Source organism: Bubalus bubalis, chromosome 11, assembly GCF_019923935.1.
Source record: "Bubalus bubalis isolate 160015118507 breed Murrah chromosome 11, NDDB_SH_1, whole genome shotgun sequence".
NCBI classification, from domain to species: Eukaryota; Metazoa; Chordata; class Mammalia; order Artiodactyla; family Bovidae; genus Bubalus; species Bubalus bubalis.
Window position 1 is genome coordinate 73071764 of NC_059167.1, and position 23167 is coordinate 73094930.

At 43.1% G+C, this 23167-nt stretch overlaps 1 protein-coding gene across 1 annotated transcript; it reads left to right on the top strand.

The window, feature by feature from the left end:
* Positions 1–6712: 6712 nt before the first annotated feature.
* Positions 6713–10481, top strand: GJD2 (gap junction protein delta 2). The gene is made up of 2 exons (XM_006043987.3): positions 6713–6935; positions 7910–10481. Exons 1-2 carry the CDS (start codon positions 6865–6867, stop codon positions 8802–8804), a joined length of 966 nt encoding a protein of 321 aa, XP_006044049.1. The 5' UTR covers positions 6713–6864; the 3' UTR covers positions 8805–10481.
* The last annotated feature ends 12686 nt before the right edge of the window (positions 10482–23167 follow it).

Consider the following 23167-nt stretch of genomic DNA (forward strand, 5'->3'; position numbering starts at 1 on the left):
TGCAGGAAGGGCGCCTATGGGAACTAACATATATTCTCTCAGCTGAACGATTCTGTCCAGGGTAGGTCCTACCCATGTGCATTTCCCCTACAATTTCCTCATCTCTTCTAAATAGACTGGAAACGCACTCAGCAGGAAGCCCAGCTATATCCCTTGTGGCTGGGATTCTATCTGGACCATGACAATGACAGTGTAAAGAGGAGGATGTTCACCACCCAGGCAGGCTCTTCTGCACTGTAGCTGAATGACTTTTGAATAATGTTGACTTAAAAGAAATCTCTTCCTGCAGGTTTAATGAGCCCCCCTGGGAAGTTCCTGATGTGAATGGGGATCACGACTTGACATAAACATGAAAGATTATGTGTCAGCAGGCCTGATTTGATTCTTAATGAGTGTTAATTTATTTGCTGTGATTTCACACATCTGCTTTGGCCACAATGTCATATTACATTAATCCTGAGATATTACTACACATACTATATTTTCTATACACAAGGTGGGGAATGAGAAATTAGTACATGTGATGTTTCTTAAAGGGATACACACCATTTAATGCAAAGGACTAGTAGGCAGATGTTAGATTTCCCCACTATTTGGATATATAATCTCTTGAGGCTAAAACATAACTTGGCGTTTGTGCCCTGACATTGCAGAATAGTTTCCATGGTAACAGGCTCAGGGGAATCCTAAGGTACACAGTAAGCTACCATATTTAGGGTTACTTATGATTGGTGGATTGGACAGTTCTACTTCTGTATGGAATATGATTCCCTATTACTTTGTCTGGACAATAAAATCCAAAAGGTGTTTCCCTAAACATATAAGCCAGGGCTTAAACAGAGGGAAGGAAACACACACAAAAGACGAGAAAAATCACTTTGCGGCATAAAAGAGTCTGTTTCACATGCCACTTATGTTCTTTCAAGTCTCACAAGACAGGTTGGGTTTGTTCTGTCAGAAGACAAATTTGATGGCTTCATTAGTAAACAGATGTATGTAGGCCACTGGGAGAGATAAAGCTCAGTTAATCCTAGCTGTTTGTGAATGAAATGTGGAGGACTTTAACACAGAGACCAATCCCAAACCGAATGCAGTCCCTCACAAATCCCGGAGGCTACAGATGCTGGCGCTTCCCAGAGGCTGTGTATCCAGAGCTGAGATCAGCTTTCTGAGGCTGCCTCTCTGATGCTGAAGCCCAAATCTTGCACACTCAGCAGCATTTTCCGGGTTAGTTCAGTGGGTGTTGGGATCACATTGAGTAAAAGCAGCACAAAGGTGAGAGCAGGGGGCTAGGGGTCAGCAAGAAAACTTTTTAGTGAGGGGTCTGGCTGCCCTAAGTGTGTGGGATTTTCACTGAACAAAGGGAACTTCTTTCTTTTCGTGATTTGAATGTAATCTATAGTTGTGCAGGAGCCAGGATCTGTCTCTGTTCAAAGAACATGCAGCTTTCCCAGGTTGATGGTAATAGAGAGCCAGAATAGCTACCCTACTCCTCCAACAAACCTTAAGTTTCCATAATGCTAGTTTCCACAACACTATGGAAAGTGCTGTGAGGTATAATGCATGCCCTCTGCTCTCCAAGAATTTATGATCCAGGAGAGGACAGATCAGTGGATTCACTATCATTCTTACACCTTACAGAGTTCCTAGGGGGTTTCATTTACCAAGTATTTGAAGCTACTAAGCTAAGCTACTAAGCTACTATACCTGGGAATCTGAGGTTGAAAAGAGAATGAATCTGGATGAAGGTGCTCAAAAGCTACAGACCTCCAATTGTAAGATAAAAGTACTGGGGATATAACGTACCTGATCAATTTAATTAACACTGCTGTATGTAATATATGAAAGTTGTTTAAGAGAGTAAATCCTAGGAGTTCTCATCACCAGGAATAAATTGTTTCTATTTCCTTTATTTTGTATCTATATGAGATGTGAACTAAATCTAAACTAGATCTAAACTTGTGAAAACTATTTCATGATGTATGTAAAGTCAAATCATTATGCTCTACACCTTAAATTTATATGGAGCTGTATGTCAGTTATATTTGTAAAAAACTAGAAGAAAAAGAATAAAATTCTAAGCATATATAAAGATAAGAGCAAATCCAGATATATCCGTGTAGAAAATTGGATTATTCTTAGTAACTCTTCATTTCCACCCTGTATTAGAATATTTAACTAGGCCGTTTGCTATGTGTCTTTACAGTTTTTTTCCCACTAGACATGGAGAGTCTTTTCCTCATCTACCAAGGGACGTTTCTGCTTGGAAAGACCTAGTTTCAGAAAGCCAACAATCCAGGTATGATTTTACTTTAGATGCTTTCAGGTGGCTATGTCCCCATGACCCAAACCGTGTTTAATTTCTTCTTCCTTTCTTAAAAGTCACCTTTTCTCATCTTTTGAAATTATTTATTCCTCCTCTCTAGGACCCTTAAATAGCACTTTATTCATAGCTTTTTCCTTAACTACTTGCATGACTTTAGGTACCTAATCTTTGGATCAGTTTTAACATCTATCAGAGCTACTGGTGAGAACTTGATAAAAATGCAGGTACCTAAACCTCACTTCTATAAGATTTTAATTTAGCAGATCTGGGAGAGGATTCCAGCATCTGTATTTGTATTGAGTATCCTTAGATGGGCTGCTGCTGCTAAGTTGCTTCAGTCGTGTCCAACTCTGTGCGACCCCATAGACGGCAGCCCACCAGGCTCCCCCGTTCCTGGGATTCTCCAGGCAAGAACACTGGAGTGGGTTGCCATTTCCTTCTCCAATGCATGAGAGTGAAAAGTGAAAGTGAAGTCAAGTTTATTCTTCAAGTTCTTTTTTTTTCCATGCAAAACTATTATTTTAATAGAGTAGAATGAGTTTTAAATAAGAATTAAAGAACTTCCCAGATGTCTTAAATGGAGATCTTCAATCAGGCAGGAATTGAGTCAGAATCCAGTTGTTTGAGACAATGTACTGAGGAAACAGATTCCCAGCTCTGCTGCTACTGCTGCTAAGTCACTTCAGTCGTGTCCGACTCTGTGCGACCCCATAGACAGCAGCCCACCAGGCTCCCCCATCTCTGGGATTCTCCAGGCAGGAACACTGGAGTGGGTTGCCATTTCCTTCTCCAATGCATGAAACTGAAAAGTGAAAGTGAAGCCGCTCAGTCATGTCCAACTCTTAGCGACCCCATGGACTGCAGCCTACGAAGCTCCTCCCATGGGATTTTCCAGGCAAGAATACTGGAGTGGGGTGCCATTGCCTTCTCCCCTAGCTCTACACAGAAGCTTTTCATATAATTGCAGCACAACCAGGAGAATTTATTAATTAAGAATATTGGGCTCAAAAAAAATACATAAAAAAAGAATGAAATGTTATTTGCATTGATAGGGATACACTTGGGGGACTTTATGCTAAATGAAATAAATCAGAGAAAGATATACTGTATGACAGGGGTCCCCAACCCCTGGTATCTAATGCCTGATGACCTGAGTTGGAGCTGATGTAATAATAATATAAATAAAGTGCACAGTAAGTGGAATGCACTTGAATCATCCTGAAACCAACCTCCCCCACCCCAATCTGTCTGTGGAAAAACTGTCTTCCACAAAACTGCTCCCTGGTGCCAAAAAGGTTGGAGACTGCTGCTGTGTGATATCACTTAGATGCGGAATCTAAAAAATACAACAGACTAGTGAATATAATGTAAAAAGAGACAGATTCACAGATACAGAGAACAAGTTAGTGGTTACCAATAGGGAGTGGGGAAATGGGGAGAGGCAATGTGGGACAGGAGATTAAGAGGTACAAACTAGATATAAAAAAAATTATAAAGATATACTGTACAACATGAGCAATGTAGTCTATATAGTAACTATAAAGGAAGTATAATCTTTAAAAAATGTGAATCATTATATTGTATACCTGTAATGTATATATTGTATATCAACTATATGTCAAAAAATGTTTAAAGGTTAAAAAAAGGAAACAGCATAGTAATGTAAGACAACTTATAAATGATTTTTAAAAATAAAGAGTTCATTTTTTCAAGGTGTAGTGGGGAGAATAAGGTTTTTATCTAAAAGAAGACTACCGAATCTAATAAATGAGTCTTTTAAAAATACAGATTCTGTATATAGGTGTTTCTGTGTGTTTACACATGTATACACATGTGCTCATGTGTTAAATCTATATGTCATGTTAGTGTAATTTTAAAACGGTTAATTAAATGATAAACAATTTAGTCATAGCCCAGAATTTCAAAACTGCACTGTGAGAACGTTTGAAACATCTCTCCTGTGATCTATGTCCTTAGGATCACCATCTTAAAGGGTTTGGGAAAGCCACATGTATAGAACATCATGCAGCCTATTTTGGGGACATTTAAATATGTGAAACAGATTTCCTTAGGGACTTTCTAATTCATTCACTCCTTGTCTGAGACCCTTCACCCCAAAGAATCTGCTAGGGAAGGAGGAACTACAGGGAGCTAGAGCCAAAGGGAGCAGATGGAAGTCTGAGCAAACACACCAAGTCTGAGTTGGGGGATCACCATTCCATCTGGAGGCAGGTTAGGTAATAGGCTATCCAACCACTCCCATCTTTGTACCTCTTCTCTACCCTGCAGGAAACAAGGAGCATTTGCCATAGCCTTAATGTTCCATTTTCAACCTACACCTTTCTCCATTTTCAGTGGACTCTTTCCTTCTTTGCTGTGAAAACCAACTTCCTTGGTCTAAAGGTGTCAAGTCTAGGAGAGATCTCACTGATTCCTCTCTCATTGAAGCTTAGGTTGTGCGTTTAAATGTCATTTTATGTAGAGGTGCACTGTGAGTAGACTCAAGCCCATGCCCTGTACCCAATTCTTCCCAGTCTCTGGGCTACCAACTAGCCAACTAACTTGTATGGTCACAAACTGAAGGCTCATCATGATGTAGCTTACATAATACATACATAATAATATGTGCGATGATCCCTGTGGATAATTAAGGCTGCATTACCTGTCTAGAAGGGAGCTAGCAGCTCTTTCACAGCTGTGTTTTTTAAAAGGGTGACAACCACTTACTGTGCTTTTTGTACATATATATAAAAGAGTCTCAACTACTATGTCTCCTAATACCTAGTTCTGGGCAGGCATGCTCAGTCACTCAGTCCTGTCGGACTCTTTGTGACCCCATCGATTGTAGCCCACCAGTCTCCTCTGTCTGTGAAATTCTCCAGGCAAGAAATACTGGAGTAGGTTGCCATTTCCTCCTCCCCAGACTGAACTCACATCTCCTGCGACTTCTGCATTGGCAGGCAAGGCAGATTCTTTACCCCTAAGCTACCTGGGAAGCCCCTCCTAATACTGACCCCTGAGCTAATTAGTATCAGTGTGATTGTCTTAATTTTCTAGCTACCAATTAAGCAGTTGCTCCAGAGAGAACTGTCAGCAATATGTAAACTTAAAAACAGAAACCAGGAGCTGCTGGTTGACAGTATAGAAAGCCAAGGTTGGAAAACAAAAGTGATGGTGGAGTGAGATTGTGAGTGGCTCTTCTAGCTAGTTGAATACTGAGCTTCCTTACGATCCGATTAGCTCACAGTTTACCCGAGAAGTACCCACTCCTCCAAATAAATTAGTAAAAGATAGATATAGAATAGCAGAGCGTCTGGGTTTGCGCTGGGGAAGCGAGTCCTTTAACCATGGCCATCCACTCGCTCAAACTAGGCACCTATTTGGTAGAGAGTCTTGCACAAAGACTTTGAACATTTGAGGATGCTCAAACCCCCATCCTCACAGACAGCTTCACTCCTACATTTAAGCTTCAGCCTAAATGGACACGCATCGAGCCTTCCTCATTCCTGTATCCGATTCACGATGGCACCGACCGCGGACTCACTCTTAAGCCACGCAGTCCTCTCTTAGGAGAGACTGAAAAACGTCCTATTGATGCCCCCGCTTTCCTTCCCCCAACCAGCATCTTCATTTAGAGAGGGAATTTCAGTTGCATCACTAAGCACGAAAAGCAAAAGGTGAGGGATGCAGGGAGAGACGCTAACTCCTTACTCAACACCCCTCCCCACTCACCCACGCGTCGGCTCCCGGCTCCCCCTCCTCCTGCCCCGGGCTGGCGGTCAGGTGAGGTTACCTGGGCGCCCCGAGAAGCCTCGAGGGGCGCAGCGATCCTTCCTTTCGAAGTCGCCCCATTCCCCACCGGGCCCCCAAGACTCTGGCCCCTTCTCCCCCTGCGCGCGTCCCCTGCCCCTCGGGCTCCGGCGCGCAGCGACAGCCGCACGCAGCGCTCGGCTCCCCTCCGCCGACCTGGCGTGACGCAGGCGGAGACTACTTAAGGCCGGATTAGAGGCGGCGGCCGCGGATTCCCGAGCCCTGCAACCGGCTCCGCGCGCTCCGCCCCGGCTTCTCAGGCGGCAGCGCGGGAGCGCCCGGTGCCCGCTGAAGTGCCAGGCGCAGGGATTGGTGCCCGGACCTTTCCTCGGCCCCTAACCCCCGGGAGTGAGTGGCGCTCAAACACCTCGCTCGGGCGGGCGAGAGCTCGCGGACCTGCACGCGGCCACCGCCGCTCCGCCCCGCCCCTCGCCCGGCCATCCCCCGGCTCCAGACCTGACCCCAGGACGGCGCCCGAGGTTCGTGCCCGCTCTCCGGATCGCGCCAGCTGCCCATCAGTTGGACGCGCTTGGGTTTCCTTCCCCATTTTCCCTGTTTTAAGTACAATAAAAGGGAGAGGGGGATCTTGGATTTTTAAAAATTTTGTTTGATTCTTTAATTGGGGGGCATTTCGCTCCCAGTCGGGAGGTGCGGCCCGGGGAGGGGCCCGAAGCGGGAACGTGCCCGGTGCTGCCCCGTCTTTGTCTGCTGCCTCCGGATGCACAGCGATGGGGGAATGGACCATCTTGGAGAGGCTGCTGGAAGCCGCGGTGCAGCAGCACTCCACTATGATCGGGAGGTAAGGGCGACGAGCCGGCCATCAGCGGGCCCCGTCGGGCGGCCCCCGGGAGTCCTTTCTAACGTACAGACAGAGCCCCAGCAGCCCTCAGACCATCCTCTGTCTCCTTCCCATCATCCTTGGTCCATGCGCCTGTGTTCCCAGCATTGAGGGATTGCCTGACGCCCAGTGAGGCCCCCCTCCTCCAGCTGCTCCTCATCAGGAATCCATCCCTTCCCTATGAAGCACCACCAGGGGATTCACTTTTCTTCCATTAGCAAAGGAGTTATTGGCTCAGTCATGGTACCCCCACTCTCCGGAGTCAGAGCCAATCTTCATCCAGTTCCCTAAATAGAATCTACAAAGAAGGCAGGATTGTATTTGGACAGAGAAGGGCAAATGGGGAGATGGATTTGCTCTTCGGAGCAGATATATCTTTCCCCAACAAATATTTAACAAGCTAAACTGAGTTAAGACCTACAGTGTCAGAAACCTACACGCCCAGTTGACACATTTTGTCTCTATATATACTATATATATTCGTGTATATATGTGTATATATAGTTATAACTATCTGTTTATGTAACAGTATTCATACTGAGGATAAACTAAATATCCAGTTGGAGTACTTACATATACATACTCTGTGTGTAGACTTTGTATTTGCTGTATTCAGCTATTCCATGTGCATTTGCCATATCCAGAGGGAAGTTATATTTTGTGCCTCTCTACATTCCATCTGTTGCAAATACACCATGTCCAGTGTATGGAAATGCACATGCTTAAGATCCCTGTAGTATGAAGTGTTCCCAGACTACCAACACCCAGCAGAAGGGGAAGAGACCAAAAGGTTTGCTGAATTCCCAGTTCAGGACCACTCTGGATGGATAGCTCCCCAGTCAAGGACAGAGCTGGGAACTGAGCAATAGGGCTTTTCTATTGAGTCAGTGACTTAACCCTTGAGAACCTCTCTCCCTCCCTTTTCCCCTGCTCAGGATCCTCTTGACTGTGGTGGTGATCTTCCGGATTCTCATTGTGGCCATTGTGGGGGAGACGGTGTACGATGATGAGCAGACCATGTTTGTATGCAACACACTGCAGCCCGGCTGTAACCAGGCCTGCTATGACCGCGCCTTCCCCATCTCCCACATACGTTACTGGGTCTTCCAGATCATAATGGTGTGTACCCCCAGTCTCTGCTTCATCACTTACTCTGTGCACCAGTCTGCCAAGCAACGAGAACGCCGCTACTCTACTGTCTTCCTGGCTCTGGACAGAGATCCTCCTGAGTCCATGGGGGGTCCTGGAGGAACTGGGGGTGGGGGCAGTGGTGGTGGCAAACGAGAAGATAAGAAATTGCAAAATGCCATTGTTAATGGAGTGCTGCAGAACACAGAGAACACGAGCAAGGAGACAGAGCCAGATTGTTTAGAGGTGAAGGAGCTGACCCCACACCCATCAGGGTTGCGCACTGCTTCTCGATCCAAGCTCCGAAGGCAGGAAGGCATCTCCCGCTTCTACATTATCCAAGTGGTATTCCGAAATGCCCTGGAGATTGGGTTTCTGGTGGGCCAATACTTTCTCTATGGCTTCAGTGTCCCGGGGTTGTACGAATGTGACCGCTACCCCTGTATCAAGGAGGTGGAATGTTATGTGTCCCGGCCTACTGAGAAGACTGTTTTTCTAGTGTTCATGTTTGCAGTGAGCGGCATCTGTGTTGTGCTCAACCTGGCTGAACTCAACCACCTGGGATGGCGCAAGATCAAGCTGGCTGTGCGAGGAGCCCAGGCCAAGAGAAAGTCAGTCTATGAGATCCGCAACAAGGACCTGCCCCGGGTCAGTGTTCCCAATTTTGGCAGGACTCAGTCCAGTGACTCTGCCTATGTGTGAAAGGGCAGGTTTTGGGAAGGCCTAGGGAATGACAAGTAGCCCCAAGGCAGATGACTATGGAGGGTGGCTCTATCGGCCCTCATTTATGTGACTGTCATCATTGAGATATAGAATGAGGCTGGTTAAGAGAAGATCTTGCATCAGTTGGAGAGGAGAGAAAATAGAACCATTACCACATCACACCACTGGTTCCAGAGACACCTGGACAGAGTGATGAGACTGATGAGTTGGACTCCTTTGGGCCCTTTTCTTTTGTGGTCCAGTTTGATCCCATAGTGGACTTGAACAGCTACCAAGTAGGACTTAGCTCTGCTAAGCTCTGTATTCTGGTGAATGGCATGAGTCAACTATTTTACTGGTACAAAATTTGTGACCAGCTCAACACATCCCTTCCTCCTGGGCTGCAGGACAAACATCCTTGAGGTATCCTTCATGTACCTCCCCCATCAGCATGCCCCTCTCCCTCAACCCAGGACAGCATGCCAGCTTTCTCCTCAATCTGGCCTTACAGTAAACCTAATATGGTTTATCTGCAAGCTAGAGGGAATTCTGTGGGGTGCTTTTCAGAGAATGGCCATGGCATAGGTTTGCATCATAGCCCCACCTGATTGGCCCTTAGTCATATGAAAACCTTAGGAATGTCTCAATATTTCCAGTTTTCTAACTCAAACTGCACTGGTGCTGTTTATTAGGGGCAGGGGTTGGGTGGGAGGGAGGGGATTGCAATATGCAACTGAAACAGTCCTATGGGATGGCCATTGCACTGTTAGGTGTGTGGTTATGAGCTTTGGGATATTTCTGCCTTCCAGATTGTGGACTTTGGACAGCATTAAAAACAATTTTGTTGTTCTTGTTAATATCAAGGGTGTCTACCCAAGCCACAGAATCTCTAACTGGTGTATTTAATTCATTTTCTTATATAGTTGCACTTCATTTTGCCATGGTTTGAATTTACCTGTGTGCTCACACCAGAGACCTTAATCAGTCCATGTCAATCCTGATTTATAATTTTATCAGTTATTTTTGAAACACATGCAATCACTGGCTTAAGAAACCTGAAACTAAACACTATTGGCTAACACGTGTTTACGGATACTTATTTGAGACATATACATATACCAAAGGTTCAAAAACCTGTTGCTTTGGACTGTGAATATGTTTCCTTCTCTTTGCTCTTATTTATTTAAGTGCCATACTGTACCTTTCATATCCACTGTTTATTTAGTTAAAGCATTGGCCAAGAGTAATATTTGGATAAATGTGCTTTTATGAAGCCCTCCGTTTCCTTTGCATTATCATTATGATTTTTGGTTTGGGTAACAGACGTGATGTAATACACAACTGAGGATATGTTTAAAATAAAGTTCTTGCCTTTTTTTTTTAATGGGAAGAGTCTGCAATTTTATGTTTTGATTTGGATTCTATTTATTTAAATATATGTTCAAAAATGTTTTGTCACATATTTAAAAAGGGCAGGAAGTGATGGATGGTTGAATAGTACTTGGGGGATGACTGATAATGTCTAGTCACTAACTGATGAGACAAGACTGGTACATTTTGTGAAAGTTTAGAAGACTGTGATGAGGTATTCAAATAGTGGTGTTTACTAACTCCTTTCCATTTTAGTCCAAGACTTCTCTGCTTGTTTAAGGATATTTCTTGTAATAAAATGTCAATGCTGCAACATATTAGTTTATTCCAGGAGTGGAATTATTTTTCCCATTTTCCCATACTTTCCTGCTCTCAGCTGTCACATTTGGCAGCAGGCCGTGCTCCCTGTGCTCATCTATTTGAGGCCTGATGTTTAAATGATGCTAATCCAGTAGTCAAACAGAACCTTCTAGACCAGCATTGTTCAATACAACTTGGTGTAGTGACAGAAACTTCTGTTGTCTTTGCTGCTTAATATGACAATGTTTTTTGAGCTCTTAAAATGTGGCTAGGACAATTGAATAACTGAAATTCTAATTTTATTTAATTTTAATTAATTTAAATAACCATATAGGGTTAGTTGCTACTGTATCATAAAGCACAATTATAGACTTTTAATCAAGCACTTCTTACTGGGTTATTCCAAAAGAGATTAATCCTTTGCTTATGTGTCCTAAGATATTACTTTTTAGGAACACATTTTACTAACATATTTGGCATTTTCTTTCTTTTTTAGTTTAGTTTTTTTTTAAAAACACCTTTTTATTTTATATTGCAGTATAGTTGATAAACAGTGTTTATGATAGTTTCAGGTATACAGCAAAGTGATTCAGTTATAGATATACACATATCTGTTCGTGTTTGGCATTTTCTGTCTACATTAATGGTCTCCTTAGTTCCGTAAACTAATGCTCTTCCTCAGTTCTTAAATGCTATTCACCTTCTAATTCCAATATGCCCTTCATCTGAATATTGCAAAGCAACGTGAAATTTCTTGGATGATTGCTTTTCAAACACGATTGTTGCATCCTTTAACTATGACAGTGTGGATGCCAATTTTAGAATGAAAATCTGTTTATTTCAATCCATAGGTTTCCATCTGCAGTATAAATAGGCAGTTGAAAAGGATTATTCTTGAGTAAAGAAACAGATCCTCCTCTGTTTTGTGTTTGGTGAGCTAAAAATGTTTTAAGATGCCTCCCAGAGATGGAAGAAGAGTGTTGCTTGAGAGCTCTTAGCATATGCTTGGGTGTGAAAGAAGTAGGAAGCTGTGTGGAAAACAAGGGCTGTTGTATTTATGCCACAATGTGAGATTGGAAGAACGATAGTGTTTCCTGGTAGAAATGCATCCCATATCAGTGGAGCTCTGTGATGTTTCCAAACACCTGCAAATTCAAGATTAATTCACTTGTTGGTAGTAGAGAAGGGAACACACCTTCCACTAGGCTTATAGAGTCATTCCTCAGATTTACTGATGCGTGTCAGTCTGATTCTTTCGCTTTCTATTTAATGAAGGAAATACACTGATGATTTGATGCTTCACATAGCTATGTGATGGGTATGATCTTAATCTGTAGTTTTGAGAGGACAGAACCAATCTCTTCTTATAAATTTAAGAGCCCTATAGTGAACCACAGGGCTTCCCTGATAGCTCAGTTGGTAAAGAGTCTGCCTGCAATGCAGGAGACCCTTGTTCGATTCTTGGGTTGAGAAGATCCACTGGAGAAGGGATAAACTACCCACTCCAGTATTCTTGGGCTTCCCTCATGGCTAAGCAGGTAAAAAATCCGCTTTCAATGAGGGAGACCTGGGTTCAATCCCTGGATTGGGAAGATCCCCTGGAGAAAGGAACAGCTACCCACTCCAGTATTCTGGCCTGGAGAATTCCATGGACTGTATAGTCCATGGGATTGCAAAGAGTCGGACATGACTGAATGACTTTCACTCACTCACTAGTGAACCACAGGCCCTTTTGGCCTGTGTGTGCATAATGTGTGTATGTGTGTGTGTGTGTGCATGTTGGTGGGGGTAGGGGTGGGTGCTAAGGCATAAACTGAGTCTAAAAGTTTGAAGAATAGCCTGGAGAGACTGAAGTTACTTAGCCTGGGGAAAGGAAAGCCTAAAGTACAGAATTTGTCATTTTTAAGTCCTCGAATATTTAAAGGGTTAAAAAGTATAAGGGATAACAGCTGTACTTGCTGACCTCTGAGAGCAGAGGAAAAAGACTGGATTCAAAATCAAGGGTGTAGAAAATAAAGTACCAGAAAGAACATGGTTTCTCTTTCACCTCTGCTTTTCTTTCCTTCCTTTTTTTTTTTTCTTTTTTTTAAATGCTGCTTCTTCTGCAGGGAATACCTGTCTCACCACCTTCTTTCACTAAGTGTGTTCCTCTTCACTCCCTAAAAATTCTCGCACAGGAGCCTATTCTAAACTCTCCTCCAGGCTGGCTTAGTGTGCCTGTGCTGAGCCTCCATAAAAGTCTCTCTGCCGCTTACTGCTTGGAGGTGAGATGTTTCTAGATCAGTGTGTGGGTCCTTGAGGATGGGAACTGTGCCTTAGCCATTGTAACCATATGTGGCATTTATCATCATCGCTACATCTACTACAAGAGAGATGGATGCTTAGTGTTCCATCTGGCAACAGCCTTACAGACTCAGTGTACGGAAGCTAAAAGCACCTTACAAAGACATTAAGTCAAACTCTTTATTATATGGTTGAGAAAACTGAAAGGTCTATAATTAGGACACGGAGTTTCTTGGAAAATGATGTAACCATTCATCTTGGAGAACTGTAATATTTAGGAAATCAATATTTATGTTGGTTTTACTTACTTTGTATTTTACAAGGTATATTCGTCTGCTTGGGCTGCCGTAACAAAATATCACGAATGGGGCGGCTTGAACAAGGGGAATTTGTCTTCTCACCACTCTGCAATCTGCAAGTCCAAGATCAAGGTGCTGGCAGGATTAGTTTCTTTTGCGGCTTTTCCTGGTTTTGCAGATGGTCACCTTCTCTCTGTGTCCTCACGTGGTCACCCCTCTGTACATGTGCATTCTTAGTGTCTCTCTGTGTGTCTTAATCTGCTCTTCTTATGAGGACATAAGTCACATTGAATTAGGGCCGACCCTAATGGCCTCCTTTTAACATAATCACTTCTCAAAAGACCCTGTCTTTAAATACAGTCACATTTTGATACAAGGGACACAGTTTAGCCCATAATACTAAATATTTTCAAACCTTTAGGTACCCTTATGCTTGGAAGTGGTTACATAATTTACTGTACAAAATGGGTTATCTTTGAGAATAAAAGGGGCAGGATATCTAATTGAATGGAACACCAGACCTGTGAGTGTAAATTGGATCTGTCCTTAAGCAAACCAAGTTGTGTGACTGCTTTACTTAAGACAATCAACAATCATTGAGCTCTTGCTCCAGGGCCTGGAACCCTGGAGATAATGACACCTAAGTCTCAGCTCTTGAGAAGGGCTATGAACTGCTGTCAGACAGAGATAAAAATTTATGTCAGTAATAATCAGGTGGCACTAGTGGTAAAGAATCTGCCTGCCAATGCAGGAGACGTAAGAGACGTGAGTTCAATCCCTGGGTCAGGAAGATTCCCTGGAGGAGCGCATGGCAACCCACTCCAGTATTCTTGCCTAGAGAATGCCATGGACAGAGGAGCCTGGCGGGCTACAGTGCAAATGTCTCGAAGAATTGGACATGACTGAAGTGACTTATCACTCAATAATGGGAAAATAATATTTTTAAAAATACATATGGTTTTGCCCTTCAGACAACCTAACTTGGAATCTCTGATGCTATAGCCTGGGCATTTCTTTCCCTATTTCTAGGGGATCGAATGTGTAGTCAGGATAGAGGGCCACGACATCAGAGACATACATTAGCATAAAATAGTGAGAATCAGATATTTGGAGGAGAAGTTAGGAAAGGGGGAGAAGAGAAGTGTGAGGTTCTCAGTGCTGCTCTTGCTTATGTCATGTGAAAAGTTAGTGATGAGAAGCTCTAAGTAGAGGACTAACAGCAATTCTCAGGGCTTTAAGAGTAGAAACAGTGGCCTTGGTGGTAAGAGAGGCTAACCAAGGATAGAGCTGGGAGTGAATGGAAGAGGAGAGGCCCAGTTTAAGGGCTGACAGGGCAAGTTGCAAAGTGGTTTCATGAAGTTCAGGGAGGTGGAATCTCAAGGAAGAAGGTCTGTTCTGAGTATTCAACTTATAGTAAGCATTTCGTTAGACTAAAATGCTAAATTGAAGCTAGTTAAAGCTTCCAAACCATCCACTAAACTTGGTGAGTGAGTGGGAAGTGATAAAGCTGTGAGCACAGACTGTCCTTTGTTTTGGATACTTCCAGACCTCCTGCGGTTTCACTGAAACAGTTAAAGTCAGAGCAGGTGAACAGAAAATTATCCATCCCATCCACGCCAGGGCTCTGAGACTTAATCAGGCATGGCAAGCCAGCTTTGTGACTACTCAAAGCTTATGTTCATTTAGGACATCATTATACACCAGGTTATAATGTACTTTAGCTCAAACAGACCTGATGGAACACAGCCTAAATGAATATTGTGGCTAAAATGTGTTTAGTGGCTCTTGTCATCTTAGGGTCCTGGGGCTGTAAGCAAGGAGAGTGTATAAATATAGAGGCCTCTGGGAATTCCCTGGCTGTGGCTAGGACTCCACGCTTTTTTTGCAGGGGGCATGGGTTTGATCCCTGGTTGGGGAATTAAGATCCCACATGGTGTGTGCCATGGCCAAAATAAATAAATTTAATTTAATTTAAAATACGAAAAAAAGAAAAAATAGAGGCCTCTGAGAGGATTTTTGTTGTTGTTTAGTCGCTAAGTTGTCTCCGACTCTATGATCACATGGATTGAACCATGCCAGGGTTCCTTGTCTTTCACTATCTCCTGGAGTTTGCTCAAACTTATGTCCATTGAGTTGGTGATGCCCCTCAACCATCTCATCCTCTATGGCTCCCTTCTCCTCCTGCCCTCACTCTTTCCCAGCATCAGGGTCTTTGCCAATGAATCAGCTCTTTGCATCAGATGGCCAAAGTATTGGAGCTTCAGCTTCAGCATCAGTCCTTCCAATGAATATTCAGGATTGATTTCCTTTAGGATTGACTGGTTTGATCTTCTTGCAGTCCAAGGGACTCTTAAGAGTCTTCTCCAGTACCACAGTTTAAAAGCATCAATTCTTTGGTGCTCTGCCTTCTTTATGGTCCAACTCTCCCATCTTTACACGACTACTGGAAAAACCATAGCTTTGACTATATAGATCTTTGTCTGAGAGGATACTGGTACCAAATATCCATGCACCATTTGCTGTTGTGAATCAGATCCTTGGTTCACCCAGGCCAGTATTCTAAGTCTCTAGCATCTGGGGCTGGAGAAGGCAATGGCAACCCACTCCAGTACTCTTGCCTGGAAAATCCCATGAACGGAGGAGCCTGGTAGGCTGCAGTCCATGGGGTCGCTAAGAGTCGGACATGACTGAACGACTTCACTTTCACTTTTCACTTTCATGCATTGGAGAAGGCACTGGCACCCCACTCCAATGTTCTTGCCTGGGGAATCCCAGGGACGGGGGAGCCTCATGGGCTGCCGTCTCTAGGGTTGCATGGAGTCGGACATGACTGAAGCGACTTAGCAGCAGCAGCAGCAGCTGGGGCAAACCCAGTTCTGAGGAGTGGGCCAGTTCTCTCTGACTCCAAAGACTAGGATGCTCTTTAAGTTAGATAAGTCTATCTAACTTGAAAAATAAAGGACCTATCATCTATAACTACACCCCAGCTCCCCAGTCCCCAGTCCCTTCCTTGAAAGTCTCAGTCCCTCCAAACATCAAGCAATAGAAATTCATTCAATTCAATTCAGTGCTTTCTTGAATGCCGATGGTATGCAAGGGCTTGGATTAGGTATTAAAGGAAATTTACAGATAGGTGTGATGCCCTTCCTGCCCTCACAGGTCCTACAGTCTATCTGAGGGGAACAAATCAAGTTCATAAAGAACATGAAGTGTCATGTTCAAAGCTCAAAGTTTTCTGAGATCTAAGAAGGAAGCCATCGCTCCTGTGTGTATGTTTGTTGAAGGTGGGAAGCTACAGAAAACATCACCAACAAACTGGTATTGAGTTGGGTCTCCTTGAAAAATAAAAGAGGTATGGATCAACATAACCATTTATCTCTCAAGTGGTGCTAGTGGTAAAGAACCTGCCTGCCAGTGCAGGAGAGAAAAGAGACAAGGGTTCTATCCCTGGGTTGGGAAGATACCCTGAAGTAGGAAATGGCAACCCACTCCAGTATTCTTGGCTGGAAAATTCCATGGACAGAGGAGCCTGGTAGGCTACAGTCAATGGGGCCACAAAGAGTCAGACATGACTGAGCACTGGCACACTGGGACATAGTGGAGAATTGGGAAATTTCTGTTTTGTTTGGAGTTCACAGAGAGAAGTGGTAGGAAGTGAGTTTGGAAGGTGAAGAGAGTGGACCACATGGTATATTCGGCAAAGAAATCTGCACTGAACTGGGGAGAAATGTGAAGAAACACCTTTCAACAAAGCCCCTTCATGCCATCATTTTGAGTACACTTAGGTCCCCAGGCATCAGCCACACTGTCCCTTTCTGACCATGCAGAAATTCCATCTCAGGATCAGCCTTGATTTGGAAAACACATTTCAATCTCAACAGTAAAGGATTGGAGCAAATATCCAGGGTGAAGGTTGGGGATTTGGCAGCATGGCCCCATTAACATTAGTGGGAGTTAGTCTGCTAAATCCTAGACACTGAACAGAATCCTCATGTTTATTCACCAGGATGACCTTTCTGCTGTAAATTGATACAATATTTCAGAATCACTTAGAACCGATTAAGCTTTGTAGCATCTCTCTCCTAAAAGGGAAATCTTTTTGAAAATTGCTGTTCTGTTCACTGAAATGTCTGTATTTGTGGGCAACTCTGACCAGCAGGAACATATGGGCACCTAAATATAGAATTGGTGAATTTTGATACCTCTGAGACATTTAATCTGGGGAACTTTGTCTGTTGTACCTGTCTCCAGGTAGGGGCCAAGCTTTTTGCAAATGATTGCTTTCTCCAAAAAACTTTTTTTGCATAATTTTCTACTTTCTTCCCTTCATATTTTTTATTTTCTTAAATATAATTTTTTAAATTCTGAAGGTTTTTTATTATGAAATTCTGATCTCAATAATAGCAAAGACATATTAAACATTTCCCCCTTAACCCTCACAATGGCCCTGTAAGAAGAGTGCTAAGTATGAGTACATCCATTTTTCAAATGAGAAAACCAAAATATGTAGATGTTAAGTCAATTTCCTAGGGCATATAGCTAGTCCACAGCTATGTTTAGACTTCAGCCCATGCAATGCGACCTGGAAGCCAAGTTTTAACACTTCTTGACCTTGCCATCAAGAAAGCTCTGCAGGATGAGGTCTCGAGAAACCTGACACATTGGTCTGTTACCTTGCTCTCAGTACATTTTTCACTGGGACGTTCCTCCTTCCCAACAAGAATGTTCTTTTCTTGGTATGTCTCAGTGCAACGTGAGACTGTTATGTTTCCCAAGGCATTACCACATCATAGTTACCTTTGTTTCTGCTGGTACAGATAGAGCAAGACTTCATACATGTCTACTGATTGGATAAATAAATAAAAATATAGACTTACAGGACCTTGAGATGAGATGGGAAAGGTCTTTCTGTTCACTCCTTCATTTTGTAGAGACAACTTAGATCCAGAGAGAAAGCCTAAATAAAGAGCTCCAGGTTAGAGAGATGTTGAGGCAGGGTGGGATTAAGAAGTAGCTCATCAAATTGTCAGGAAAAGACATCCTGGGTGGACAAAGGTTGCTAGCAGTGGCTGGCGATGTCAGAGCTCCTCTGATTCCTAGTCCAGATTCTCCAACCACAGGTCATGGGAACCATGAGTTGGCAATGGTGTTGGAGAACCATGAACCATTGTCTTGGTTTAGCACATAGCCCATCCAGCTTCTAGGCACCATATTCCTGAGCTTAGTCCTGGTCAGAGGATTAACTCAAGGTCACAGACTCGTAGCCTTGACCTCCAGTTATGCACATGAGTGTGTGTCTATCTCTGAGAACACTTTGGGCAACTTCACACCCCCTACTCTGAGAAGCCATGTTCTTGAACATTTCTTCCAGAACCCCGGGTAGTGTGTGTGTGTGTGTGTGTGGGCGGGGGCATTCACAGATGGAACTCAGGCTTCCCTAGCTAGAAGAAGACCCCTGACCCTCACCAATCCTAACTGCAGCTTCTCTGCAGATTTTTCTCTGTGTCTTCTGGGAGCCCATGGATAACCAGTGCTGCATGCTCTTTAGCTAGTGTTTCCCAGTTCTGTGTAGAAGCTTCTCTCTCTGCCCCATTTTTTCCCATCACTATGCTTTGCCTGAAGCCAGGCACTCAGGGACTTCCCTTGTGGTCCAGTGGTTAAGACCTCACCTTCCAATGTTGGGGAGCTGGGATCCCACATGCCTCACAGCCAAAACAAAAGCAAAACAGAAGCAATGTTGTGGCAAATTCAGTAAAAACTTCGAAGATGGTCCACATAAAAAATCTTTAAAAACAAAAAGTACTCAGAAAATTATTATTTTTGCACATGTAAGCTAAATGTAGTGTTTATACATGTTCAGCTCTGAGCTAGGTACTAAGGATACAGAAGACATGTCAGAGAAAACCAAAGGAAGCAGCTTGGGGCTGCTCTTGCTTTAAAAGAAAAAAAATCAGAGGTGAGAGACATCCAATCACAATGGAAAAGATCATGAACACTAGAGCTCCAGGACCTTCCTCCAGAGAAGCAGACTATATGCATTGGAAAACATAAAGGCAAGTCTTTTCTTTTATTAAAATATATAAGAATATAACCTCAAATGATGCTATACGCCAAAGGTAACTTGGTGAACTGGGCATAGAGATATTCTTTCTCCTTTTCCAAAAACTAAATTCAAATTTTAAGATCAGCGACTGATTTTCTTCAGTTATAAGAACTGTAATAGTGATACTAATGACCATGATACAATCATGATAGTGAGAATAAACATTTGAGTAGATACGTTTTCTCACTTCTTCCTTGTGTATTGTCTTATCTGGTCTTTGCAGCCCTGTCTAGGAGTGGGCAGAGTACAGAACAGGTGGTACTTGTTTCTCCTTAAAGGAACAAAATCGTAGAACTTCAGTTTTCGTGGTTTGTCCAAAACCACAGTTAGTTTTAATATGGTAGGACAGAGCCCTTTTCTCTGCCTTGTAATCTGATACAATCAAATGTTGACTAGCCAAATGTTAAGCTTTAACTTGTCAAGAGAGAGATCTAGAAATGATAGGAGGGAAATGAATATATTCTTAGAAAGTGGCTTCCTGTATTTTTAAAGAAGTTTCAGGGAAATGTGGCAGGCTAGTCTTTAGGAAAGGACATTGCCTTGGTCTCCTGGGAACTGCAATTCATTCAGGAAAGTTAGAACTGAATTTTTCTGGACCTTGGACTGCAAACCAGAGAAAGTGAAGTGAGAATCCTGGCAAGGCACCTAGGTCTGACATGGTTTCATCCTCTTATCTATTTTCCTTGATTCCAGAGATGAGAGAGGAAACAAAAAGCAGCACTTTTTCTTTAAAAAACTCTCTGCACTTATTTCCTCTAATTGCCAAAATAATACAAATTCAGGGCAGAGAGAAGCACAACAAAAACATTTTGTTACTCAAAGAGAATCATCATTTGTCCTTTGGTATAAGACTTCTGTTCAGTAGCTAGAGAGATGGGTGCACATAAGATCTGGATATGGAGTTCCTAGAAGTAACATCACAGGGTCCATACTGTTTTGTAGGCTTTTTTCCACTTAGAAATAGATAGCCAATATTTTTCACATATCAAATAGCTGAAAACAAACTTTTGATTAGTGGATACATGTTTTGTAATACGGTGGAACCACAATTTACTTGGACAATTCTCTAGTTTTGGACATTTAGGTTGTTACCAGTTGTCTCTGTCTTACACAATAGTGGGGTAAATTTGCACACACTTCCTAGATTGCTTCTTCAGGATAACTGGATTACAGAGCAGGCATTTAACATTTGTTGCTGCTGCTGCTGCTGCTGCTAAGTTGCTTCAGTCATGTCTGACTCTGTGCAACCCCATAGACGGCAGCCCACCAAGCTCCCCCATCCCTGGGATTCTCCAGGCAAGAACACTGGAGTGGGTTGCCATTTCCTTCTCCAATGCATGAAAGTGGAAAGTGAAAGTGAAGTCGCTCAGTCGTGTCCGACTCTTCGCGACCCCATGGACTGCAGCCCACCAGGCTCCTCAGTCCCTGGGATTTTCCAGGCAAGAGTACTGAAGTGGGGTGCCATTGCTTTCTCCAAACATTTGTTGCTACATTTTGCCAAATTTTCAAAAGATGAATATGAAAATGTTAGTAGATATTGGTAGCTAATGAGAAAATTTAAGAAGCAGATATTTCTGAGATTCAGGCAAAACTAACTTACAAGACAGGAAGAGGCAGAAAATCTCTTCAAATTTGTTTTGGAGGGGGGGAAGGTGAAGGAAAAAATTAAGGCTCATTTTTGTCTCTTATTGAGAACAATCAGTATGTGTGTGTGTTCAGTCGCTGAAGTTGTGTCTGACTCTTTGTGACCCTATGGACTGTAATCTGTCTGGCTCCTCAGTCCACAGGATTCTCCAGGCAAGGATACTGGAGTGGGTAGCCATTCCCTTCTCCAGGGAATCTTCCTGACCCAGGGATCAAACCTACGTCTCTTATGTCTCCTGTGTTGGCAGGCAGGTTCTTTACCTTTCATGTCACCTGGGATGTGTTAATAATGGGAGCTAACCCTTTAAATCAGGGATCCCCAACCTCTGGAATCTAATGCCTGATGATCTGAGATGGAGCTGATGTAATAATAGCAGAAATATAGTGCACAAGAAATGTAATGCACTTGAATTATTCTGAAACCGTTCCCTCATCCCCAAGTCTGTGGAAAAATTGTCTTCCACAAAACCAGTCACTGGTGCCAAAAAGGTTGGAGACTGCTGCTCTAAATGTGTGTTAGTTACTCAGTCGTGTCTGACTCTTTGCAACCCCATGAACTATAGCCCACTAAGCTCCTCTGTCCAAGGAATTCTCCAGGCAAGAATATTGGAGTGGGTTGCCATTCCCTTTTCCAGGGGATCTTCCTGATCCAGGGAACGAACCCACATTGCAAGCAGATTCTTTACGGTCTGAGCCACCATAGTCTCAAGCTGCTCTAAATACAACATGTCAGTACTGAGACTCTGGGAAGCTGTGACTCCTGAGTTTGAGACAAAAATAAGGTTGAGGAAGAGCATAATACCCAGCCAGATCAGGGAAGCAAATTGGAGTATCCATAAAAGGATGGCAAAGTTGTGAGTGAGAAAAGAACAGATAGAATTAAATACTGAAGGCCAGCTCACACATTGGCCCATGAAGCAGTCTTCGGTAAAAGAATCATACAGTTTGAAAACCATTGCTGAGTGATCAAAATCCAGCTGGGGAATCCCAAGGAACGGGTGAAGCCCTAGCTCCTGGTCGCAGAGGTGGCACTCCACTCACCCACCAAGGTTTCACATGCCTCCACTCAGGCCTATGCTTGGGCTAGAACCCAAATGGGCAAATGGCTGAGATGGAGATTTGATAAGGGAACAAGTGTCAAGACTTACATGTTACATATCTGGGGATAAAAAGCAGGCTAGAAAGGCACATAATATAACCAGTCCTTATTAAAAGGAAAACATATTTCCAAAGAAACCCTTTTTCTTTATCAAATCACTCTGGAATTCATTTAAATGTAGGTGCACTTGATAAAAATAGCAGTTTCCTTTTCTGTGCCTGGGTGCTAATGAGCTCGACAGGCATTGATTCTTCACTTTGATAAATTCTCTTTCCTCACCACACCTCTTTCTGGTGCTCTGAGGGTCCTAGGGTGTTGAGATGAGAGTGGCTGGTACTTAAAAAGACTTTCTTAGGTGAGAAAATACAATGACGTAATGACTTCTTTTTTAAGGACAAGAGAGGGAACAAGAGAGATGAGTGGTGGGTAGAAAAAGTATCGTTTTAAATAAATTGAAAGTTAAACTAACTTCACTTGTCTGCATACTTTGTATGTGGGGGTAGACTTCATATCTAGCATGTGCTCGGGGGCTTTCTAGGGTCAAAGGAATAATAATAAATGAGGAATATATAGAAGAATGACAGATAGCTGACAAGTAGTTGCAAGCGCAAGCTTTAGAGTCAAATGCCCTACAAATATAATAGTGACTTGCAATTTAGTAGCATCCCATGACCATCTTTGATTAAAAGTGACACATTCATTCTATGGGCTTTCCTTGTGGCTCAGCTGGTAAAGAATCTGCCTTCAATGTGAGAGACCTGTGTTCAATCCCTGGGTTGGGAAGATTCCCTGGAGAAGGGAAAGGCTAATCACTCCAGTATTTTGGCCTGGAGCATTCCATGGATTGTATAGTCCATGGGGTCACAAAGAGTTGGACACGACTGAGCGACTTTCACATTCATTCTATAAGTATTTACTGAGACACAGCTGTGGATCAGACACTGAATTAGCTTCATGACTCTTACTTTCTAGTTGTGGGATCTGGGTCAGTTACTTAACCTTGCTAAACCTCAGTTTCCAGGTCTGTGAAATGGAAATAATAAAGCCATCTATCTCACTGGTTGTTGGGAGTGACAAATTTGATTACGTTTATAAAGAACTCTTTTCATTGTTTGATACCCATTAAGTACTTAATAAATGTTATTGATTTATTATAATGGTCAGACTTTATTTTTTTGGGCTCCAAAATCACTGCAGATGGTGACTGCAGCCATGAAATTAAAAGACGCTTACTCCTTGGAAGGAAAGTTATGACCAACCTAGA